Below are 10,656 nucleotides of genomic sequence, written 5' to 3'. Positions count from 1 at the left end.
ATATTTGTAAGAATACATAAACTTATAGGCGTGTAGAGAATTTCTTTTGTCAACGTGCATAAGGTGATTTTGACCAGTTTTATAAAACTAGCTCTTATTAAAATGTTATACCACCACTTTTTAACTGTCCTAAGTGTAAGTATTAATTATTTAATTTGTTAATTAAGAAAATTCCTTAGTATTGAACTTAATTTGCGTTAATTGAAGGGATCGAGGAGATTGGAGTTCGGATTCTTGTATTGTTGTGAGAGAATCTGTGAAGATACTGGAAAATAAGCCTCCTAATAAGAAAAAAAGGTATTTTTTTTTGTATTTATAAAGCTGTAGCTGTACTCCTCTTCGCACTAATTGAGATTTAATTTTTACTGGTTAAATGAATTGAAAAATAAACCTAAAAAAATAAAAAGTAAAATTGGTTATCTTTACCTTATTTTTTCTTAATAAATATTAGCTTATATACTTGATTATGTGTTACTTTAAAGAATTTGATAAATATATACCCATAGTCTAGTTCCTATAATCTATCTTCACGTTGAATGCTATTCCGTGTTTTTCTTCTCTTTATTTATTTTAGCAAATGTTTAAATTAGTTTTTTTATATTTCTAGGGGAAAACTATAAAGCTATGAATTAAGGTATGAGAAATTACATTAAAATCTCGTTTGAAAGATATTATTCCGTGTTTGAATAGAAATCACAATTGAAAAAATAAATAAATAAAATGAAGCAGTCTTGGGGCTGGCCAACAGAAGTGAAATTTCTGAAATCTAAATAAGGTATTAAAATGTTGTTGAGTTCCCTCTTATAGCTCAAGGTTAATGATTATAATAACTAACCGAATAATCATCAAGCTTAAGTCAGAAAACATTGATTCTAAAATAATTTTAGTAATTAAAACAACCATTTCCTAAGTATATTCTAGCAGAATTATTTTTTAATATTGTAATAGAGTAAGTTTGTTGGTGGAACTCACTCAGTCGGACTCAATCACTCAATACCGCCAGCAACCGGACCAATTCAGTTACCTCCTCTGACTTCATGCTCTCCCGATACCCTGTTATAAAACAGAAAAATCTAGTATCGTCCTCTCCCCCCGCAAATTTCGTTTCATCTCTTCTCGCGTCACTAAATCATTTTTTTTTTTCTTGAGTGTAGAATGTCGATATATAAGTTAAAACTATCATAACACTTCAAAAAGAGTGAATTTTTTAATTAATATAAAATCACTACCTATTTTAGCACTGGGAACGTACAGTGGCCCCCTCGAAAATGCTCATTTATTTATTAGATCAAAGGAGCTTAAATTCGGGACGTAGGGTTTTTTTTCTTTTTCGAGGCAGAACAAGATCGTCGATGTCAGCCCAAATTCCGTTCTATCCGAAGAGGATTTGTAATGTTTTACGCACCTCTGCAGCCCTTCTAAAATGAGTCAGATGTTCAATTATTTGTAGAAATGTTAATTGATTTGGAGTTAAAAATTTGTGTTCTCGACTTTAATTTTCCCCTTCCACTTTTCTTTTTCGGTGGATTTTAAGGTCTTGCGCTAATCAACAATCCCTAGAAATCTAGTTAGAAAATTGGAAATTTCTATGTTGAGATAATATTAAAAAAGTTCCTTCTCAGGGTGTAAGAATTGAGTCACTTTTCATCTGTTTCCAAACAAAAATAAGGGGGAAATATGATTTTAGAGACAGAGCTATCCCATTTTATTTTTTTTGCTCAGAACGGCTTACAGAGGAGCATGACATAATTAATACCTATAGTACAAGAGCCCAACAGGAGAAAAAAGGCAGTTATCTCACCCCAATTTTTGATTACTTTAATGAAAACTATGTATAATGAATAGTCAAAATTGATGAGTGTGCCAAGTATAGGTAGGGGGGATAACAAATGGCGGCTGTTTCAAATCGATAAAAAAACTAATTTTTCATTTAGAGTTCTAGCTTCATCTTAAAAAGTAAGAACAACACAAGAAAACCCAAAAGAACGTCAATTAAAGTAGAGTACATTTGCTGAAATATGAGCCCTAATAGAGTTATTTATGTTAAATATTTCTGGAGATATAGCTTTTTAAAAAGCAACATTTCATAAAAATGTTGTATGCGACGTTCTAAAAGATCAGTAGTTAGTGAATTTATTTTGAAAAATTTATATCTCAAAAACCATTTAACGTACAGATCTCTATTAGCACTGAAATTAAAGCTAGTTCAATCAGGTATAAAGTCTTTTATGAAGTTTATCTTCGTAGGAGTAGTAGTTTACATGAAATTTGCTAAAATAAATAGATTTATAGTTGTTCAGACAAATTTGCATTTGCCAAATTTATATTCATATGTGAATATCATAAAAACTACTACCCCTACGAAGATAATTGTAATAAACTACTTTATAGAAAGTTAAATTTCCTTTATTTTGAGTGTTGGCAGACATATGTACGTTTTATGGATCTAGAGATATATTTTTTCAAAAACCCAACATTTTATACGAACAACTAGAAATAAACATTTTGTGAATTCATTTTGTCAAATATCATAAAAACTACAACTCCTACAAAGATAAACTTAATTAACTATTTTGTAGTAAATTTAACTAGCTTTAAGTTGAGCGCTGGTAGACATCTGTACGTCCAATGGTTTCTGAAATAAACTTTTTCATATATCAAATTTATTGTCCGAACAACTATAAATCTAATTATTTTAGCAAATATCATGAAAACTACTATTCCTACGAAGGTAAAGGTCATAAACTTCTTTGTATTCCATTAAACTAGCTTTAATTTGAGTGCTAATAAACATCTGTACGTCACATCGTTCCTGAGATATTGATTTTTCAAAATAAATTAACTAACTACTAATCTTTCAGTAGATTTTTAAGAAATTTTGCTTTTTAAAAAGCTATATCTCGAGAACTATTGGACGTAAATAGATCTTTTAGGGCTAATATTTCAGCAAATTTACTCTTCTTTAAATAATTTTCTCTTAGATTTTCTAGTGTTATTGGTAGTTTTTGAGAAATAGAGCTCCGAATGAAAAAATCAATGTTTTTTTAATTTTTTAAAACAACCGCCATTTTTACCCCCCTACCTATACTTGGCACACTCATCAATTTTGACTAGTATTTATACATAGTTTTATTGAAGTAATCAAAAATTGGGGTGAGATAACTGCCTTTTTTTCTTCCCTGCTCTTGTACTATTAAATGAGTATTTTTGCTTTAGGCCCTTAACAAAGGCCTTAGCGATAGTGTCTTCCCCCTTTTATAAACATATTTTAATTATTTATTTTCTATGTTTTCATTTAAATTATATTTTTTTTATGTTTTAATGCACCTACATTTAACTTAATATAGTGTATTATTTTTATTTATTTTTCTATTACAATCCAGGAACTTTAATAAAAGTTAATTTTCATCACCTGAATGATTTATTTGGTGGGTAGGTAGGTGTTTTTAAACCTTAATCAAGATTTAATAATAGTAATCATAAATTCTTAAATCTTTTTAGATAATTTAAACATTATATTAATTCATAGTTATGGAATAAAGGTAAAATAATTATTTTCTATTCTTGACTATAATTAAGCTTCTTTTAATTAATTTCAATAGCGTGTGTTCGAGTACTTTTTTAATATAACGAAGAGATGCATTGGAAAGTCCCACTTAATTCATTGTGGGTAAGATTCTCAGATCTTCACTTTCAATTATTATATGAAAAGAAAGTTTTTTAAGGACACTATTAACTTAAGATATGAGCATTTTCATTGCTTCCGATACCATTTAATTAAAATTAATGGAGTCATTGTTGAAATTACAAATTTTTCCAAGGCCTATCGAATTTATTTAATGAATTAGTTTAAATTATATTTGCCTCACTATACGTATGATTTACTTTCACTAGCGTATGTACTCTTGTCGCTATATCAAAAATTTTCATTTATGTATTCAACAGTTCATATTGCATTTCAAATTTTCTCCTGAGTGTATATCACATTTTACTCACTTTGCAATGCCTAAGGCCTGTCTTTCCAGTGTTGGTTAAATCCTTGAATCACGATCATAGTTTACAACATCATGGCCTCAATTACCATTTCAGTGACCTTACAAAACTGAATTACATCTTTAAGTTATGTTTTGAGGCCGCAATCGCTGACCAAGTTGGGGCCGCAGTAAAAGTGTCTACTTGGAAAGGATGAAGATTCTGTTTTCACAAAGACTAATCCAAATTTGGCGCCATAACCTATGGTGATTTTCAGATTTACCACTTTAAATATTCAGTAGCAGCTTCTATAATTCGAGTATAAGAATATTAAAATCAAAAAATTGCATGCAACGCCATCTGTATTTTATATCTTTTTTTAATAATTATTTTTATCTAATCTTAAAACTTTTAATTAAAAACATTTTCTAAACTTTTTTTTTGAATATCTGTTATCATTAGTTTTATCATGTTTTCAAGATGATAGTTTTAACACTTAAAATTTAAGTAGGTAAGGAAAGTATTGTGATCGGGTAAATTTGTGATCTACACTTTTCAATGGATCTATGCATTTTAGAAGGCCTTAATTAAAAATAAACGTAGAGAGTCTGATTGCTCAGCGGGTTGGGTCGCACAGCACTTGGTTCTGAAGGGTTTGGGTTCGATTTCCATCTTGGTCAGTCAGAATTTATTTCACGGCGGCCCCGAGAAACGAATTTAGACATTCCTCTAGGACTGTGGAGGACCTCAATGGAGGACTTGAGAAAAAAAAAGGCCATTGTTCTTTGCTTACTACGATCATGTTTTTTATTTCATTGATTCTCTATTTCTCCCTCTGGGCAATAACTTTAAAGCTTGGCTAAAAAAAAAATGGCTAACACTTTTTTATGATACTTGCCCAAAGTTTCCCCTTATCGCTCTTCAACTTTTTTATTGATGAAAAAACTTCGGAAAGAAATTCCAAAGAAAAAGCATAAAAAAAGAATAACTAAGAAATAAAAACTGTATAACAAAAGAAGAATACATTTTATTTATGTAATAACCGAATAAGTTATGAAATTTGTCAAAGAAAAATTTCGAACGTTTATTAGCAAACATTTTTATGAAATATCTTTGCAATTTTAGTGAACCGCAGTAAAATAAAGTTTGTTTTTATTATTAGCTAAATATCATAAACATTTATTTTTGCTTCCTCACTAGTGAAGATAAGAAAGCTTCAGTCAAATTAGTGTTCAGGTACAATCGATTAAACTTCATACATAAATTTCATAAACGACTCGTACAATGTGGTTCAGTTTTGGAGAAAAGTTGGATATAAGTGTAGTAATACAAAGAATTTAAAGAAAAGTAGTATTCTGAATTCAGGTGTTTCTGAACACCGCTTGTTATAAGTACAGTTCTCCAGAGGTCAGCTCTTTTTAGATCGAGATAGCCGTTGCAGTGCAGGGAATAAGGAGAAAAAAGTTCTGAACAGTTTCAAAACCTTTATAGCAGCATTAAAATATATAAAGTATACAATTATATAAAGTATGAGCGATGTGAAATTGTCAATTTTAAAGTGAAATTTCTGTGTCTTTTCGGGAAACGAGTACATATTAACTTAACAATTAAATAGAAAAGAAAATGGTTTTGTGATACGGAAGAAACACAAAAGAGTCAGTGAAATAGAAATTATTATTCATTTGACTCAAAAAATATATTAAATATTAAATTGTTCAATTGGAATTAATATAATATTTTAAAAATATTGAAAGAATTTATATTTAAAGATATTTTTTTACTTTGTTTTTTTTATTTACTCTTTACCTTAGAGACAACATGGTTCTTATTTCATTATTGGACAGTGATGACTTCTTACTAATTTTAAATGGTGTGAAATATCGATTTAACGCAACAGCTAGGACGTGTGAAAAACAAGCTACTGCATATATTTTTTTCTAAAACTTCAACACTCCTATTTTGCCTTTTTCTTTAGGAATAACAAAAATTCATTTGAAAACTTCTTTGCGTGTTATATGTGCTCCATTTAATTTAAGGATTTTTCTATGGTACATGGATTGAATAAAAAATCAAATTTTGTTATTTAATTAGTAGCGCACCACTGTATCTACTCAATAGTGCTTAGCAATATTTTTTAGGTACACAAACATACTTTGCGAAAAAAGTTAAACATTTCTTTCTTCAAGTTCCCAAAAGTTGGTTGCAGTGGAGAACTGTTCTTTTAACATTTCCTAACTTTGCAGGAGAGCATTTTGAACAGACGTTTGTCTAGAATGAAAATATACCAATAATATTTTTAAAAGTATTTTACTCACTCCTCAATTGGCCTAAGACTGTATGTAGATTTGGGTAAAGAAAAACTACAAAATAAAAATGTTTAATAATACTAAATTATTAAAAAAATGACATGGTGTCCTTTTCTTCCCAGAAACAGACCTGTTCATAAGAAAAAAGTTTCTAAAATTTATTTTCAATAGGTTAGATAAATATTAATTTATCTAAAACGTGATACTTTGGAATTGAGACATCTGTTGTCCTGGAGACACAATTTTAATGGTATAGACAAATGACAGTAAAGACAACTGAAGGAATAAAGAGGAAGTAGATAAGAAAAGAGAGACTGAGAAACCTCTTCGCTGAATAAGGCCAATTCCCGATTCAAGTTCCCTGGTGGAATATTCATAAGCCTTCAGCTCCTCTCGGCAAGAAAGTTGAGAGTGGAAGTTATGAGTGAAATTAATATCATTTTCGAATTCTTGGGGATAATAAAAGCCAATTATTTAATCCTATTATCGTCATAATGTGATTTTGAAAATGAATTCATAGATTCAGTTAATTATTATTTTTGGTTTGGACAAGTAATAAGGAAAATATTTCGTTAGTATCAATTTATAATATCTTAAAATAATAAGTAAAAAGTCTAATTTATGTATAAACAAATATTTAAATTAATACTAAATGATGACAAACAATATAAGTAATGTAGAAGAGATATAATGAAAAAAACGGGTTTCATTCTTAGTAGTAGGGGTTTGAATTTTTTTGGGTATTTTTGATATCTTTTCAAGCTACTAAAAGTAAAAAAATAGAACCATGCGAAATCCGTTTTAGGTTGTATACTTCATACAATAGATACAGGTTTGTATATGAACCAAAGTTCACTACGACTAGCTCTGATTTTTTATCGTCGTCAATAGTTGATATATCTCGGGAAACCTATACTTGAAAAATGAATTTTTAAATTTTTTTTTTTGTCCCTTAATTAATTTTTTTTTTAAGAAAATCATAAATGTATTTTATGCGTGAACTATTTTCAGAATATTTCAGGCAGGAAAGGATTGTGATATTGGTAATATAAATAAGGATAACGAACAAAATAGCAACCAAATATTGTTTTTAATTTAATTAAAGGATACAATTTTGATTTATTTAATCAATAATTACCAGTCTTAAGAAATTGAAAAAATATATATTTTTATTTTAGCCCTGATGTACGCCTGGTTAAAACATCGACACAAATAAATAGGTTTCTGTATTTTTGGTTTACCGCATCCCCGACCAACTCATAAAGTACCTTTAATTTTTTTTATTTGAAAAACAATTTTTATTTTATTGTAAGCAATGATACAAAATTTATAAATTAAAAAAAAGAATAATTTTTAAAAATAAAGGAGAAATAAATAAAAATCGATAAATCCGATTCGAACGGGAAATGCCGAATCCATCCGATCTTTCCCGATCACATGAAGTTTATATTATTCCTTAATGAAAAACTCTAAAATTCGAATTTATATAGCAGTAGACAAATTAATATTTTTTTTATTAATTTTCACCTTCTTTGGTCATTAGATTTTTTTTTTTTCAAATAACAAAAGTAGTGATAACTTCAACACGAGCTCACTAACTTAAATAAATTTGGGAATGTGACTAGGTTAGTAACTTGATAGTGAATGTTGTTTTATGCGCGCATCACACGAGAATTTTTTTTATGCATTTTACAGGGAAGCTATTTAATGTTAGAATGGTGTTTTCGCTGAATGGTAAATAGCAGTTATTAGACTCGAATTGGTAAAATTTTTATGAAAACATGCATTTTTTTAAATTAAACCACGTGCGCTTGGGAAATTTAATATTTGTTAAAGTTTTGCCCTTTGAAGGTACCACGTCAATAATATTTAAATTATTGCATTTTTTCTTTTAGTATTCCAGTAAAGAAGATACTAAAATAATAAATTATCTGCATTAAAATATTTACATTACAATAACCGAAACAACGCCTGTTATGTATTAAAAAAGAACTGAATAATCTACTGAAAGCCATTGATCATATAATCTAGAAACGCATCTCATGTTAATGAGGATGAACCACCTCCGGCGGCCTTGTCGTGAAGATGCGGGAATTCCATTGAAGGCTGTGGCACCGAAAGCCGACACGAAATATGTGTTTCCAGGAGCCCACGGGCTGCCGCATTAATTTGCATGCAGGCATGGCGAGCCTGGAATCTCGTGTGGTCAAGGTTGTCCTATTAGCACATCACATCTCGACTTGGGTAGGTTGTTTATTATGCCCTGTAAGGGTATTAATTATTTTTGAGCCTGTAATTATTTAATTCGTATTTTCCTTCCACTTAGTTAATTTATCCTTGCCGAACTACTCTTATTTTAAAAATAATTTTCAACGTTTTTAAAACATATAATCCGTAAGTCCCTTTTCCTCTGCCGAAGCGTTGGTAAATAAATATTAATTGAACTAAATGAAAATCGAACCCATCATGGTCTCGGAGGAGAGAATAATATCGAATCATCATGACAGAAGAAAAAGATAAGTGGCTCTAGAAAAACTCTCTAAAAATATAATGAATTGATTAAGATAATTTAACTTTAATTTTGTAAATAAATGAAAAGCTCTTTTTCATAAACATAATTTATCCTAAGTGACCATGTGGTGAACAGCATTAGGGCTTATTTGAATCTCTCTCGTATACAATTCTTATAATTTACTGGGTGTTCAAGACTCCATTTAGATCTTCCTTGTATTCTAGAGTTTTGACAATACCGAAAGAAAATTTAAAGGATAGATGTTTTTTTTTCTCTCTCAAAGTCAACTTAGTTACATCATCCATCTTTTTACTCAGGAATTTCCAAAGGAAACAGATGTTTGCAATGAAGTTTTCTCATACAAAATCTAATTTAAAAATGATTTTATAGCGGTATTTCAGTTGCCTGTTGTAAATAATTATGTAAGAGTTCTCCACCCAATTTCTGAATGACTTCGGCTCGAGCCCTGTTTCAGATCACACTGGCTTTTAGTAACAATGGCGCCGGATAATAGGGTAAGCGCCGGAAACCTTCGGCGTCCTGCTATTCCTCAATAAGCGGGGAGACAAACTTGGTTCGAAGTTCCCTCGGCTGAGTGTATGAATGTGTTTAAGCTGTTATTTCACTTTGAGTTTAATTTTTTTTTCTATTAATTTTTTTTCATTTAGTTCATGTCAAGCGCAGGTTTTTGACCGGGTATGGCATGCTGAATAGCTTTTTAAGCTCAGATCCATATCACCACAAACCTTATTTCTTATCATCCGCTTCTACCCCTAAAATCGCTTCTTTTGAGTTCGCAGTGGTTCTGAGTACTCAAATATATATCTTGTAGAGGCAGGGGTTCCCCAAGGCTGAATCTTGGGTCCTGTTCTGTACATCCTCTTCACTGCTGACATCCCCATTAGTCCCCACTCGTTCCTGCCTACATTTGCCGACGATACAGCCATTTTCCCTCTCCCTGTAACAGCCTGATCAAATCTCAAAACACACCTCACCCAGATTGAGTAATGGTGTAATCAATGGCGGATAAAAGTTAATGAATCGTAATGTGATTTATACCCTTCGCCGCAGCTTCTCCCACCTTCCGACGCATTGCGATAACTTGGATTTATACTAGACTCAAGACTCACCTGGAACCAACAAACTAGACTTAAAAGACAAGAACACTACAGACGATTCAACCAACTATACCGACTACTCAAGAGGACCACTCTATCCCTCAATCGACAAATAACTTCTAATTCATAAGACTATTCTGAGACCGATCTGGACCTAAGTACATGAACTTTGGAGAACTCCTTTTTATTACGTTTCCAATAGAACACTACACCATGACCTTCATATCTCTTTTTTCCTTGACCTCATATCAACCAAGTTCTCTAAACTCCATATAAACCTATCTAATCATCTTAATCCATTGGTTCAATCCTCCACCCTTCCCTTTAATCCACCTCGAAGGTTAAAACGGAAGTGGCCATGAGAGCTATTGTAGTATAAACTCAGCAATTGGAGTTCTGGCAATAGCCAGATTCTCTGCTCATGTTGAGTGTTTGTGAGTTTAGTGCATTTTCTAGGTCTCCCATGGCTTATTACGCGGTAAGAGGGCTACGCTGGGATCTCAAAGAGTTCTGCTCTAATCCTCATGCGAGGGGAATTGAGTGGGCTCGGGGGATACTCAGGTCGAGAGTGAAAATATTGTACATAATTGTGTAAATGTGACTAGTGTTTTTATATTTTGTTATATTAGTTCAATTTATTTATTTACTTATTTTACTTTATCCTTATCGCTTCCTTTACATAGTTCAATTATGTTAATTTTCCGATTTATAGATTTTTTTTTTATTATTTATGTTTATATTTTTTTTT

At 30.7% G+C, this 10,656-nt stretch overlaps 1 protein-coding gene across 15 annotated transcripts in view; it reads left to right on the top strand.

Annotated features, from left to right (window-relative positions):
• The window catches only part of OtopLa (Otopetrin-like a), a 331,346-nt gene that overhangs the window by 230,543 nt on the left and 90,147 nt on the right, over nt 1–10,656 (top strand). For 13 of the 15 annotated variants that reach the window (XM_014431191.3, XM_014431183.3, XM_014431182.3 and 10 more), the window contains one exon: nt 208–297. The exons of the other annotated variants lie outside the window; for them this stretch is intronic. In XM_014431191.3, the coding sequence (XP_014286677.1) occupies nt 208–297 (90 nt within the window). The remainder of the gene's footprint in view (nt 1–207; nt 298–10,656) is intronic. 15 annotated transcript variants of the gene reach the window in all.

Source organism: Halyomorpha halys, unplaced genomic scaffold (assembly GCF_000696795.3).
Source record: "Halyomorpha halys isolate HHAL.00 unplaced genomic scaffold, Hhal_1.1 Scaffold949.1, whole genome shotgun sequence".
Lineage (NCBI taxonomy): Eukaryota > Metazoa > Arthropoda > Insecta > Hemiptera > Pentatomidae > Halyomorpha > Halyomorpha halys.
Note: the sequence above shows the minus strand (reverse complement) of the source record. Positions and strands in the feature narration are given on the sequence as shown.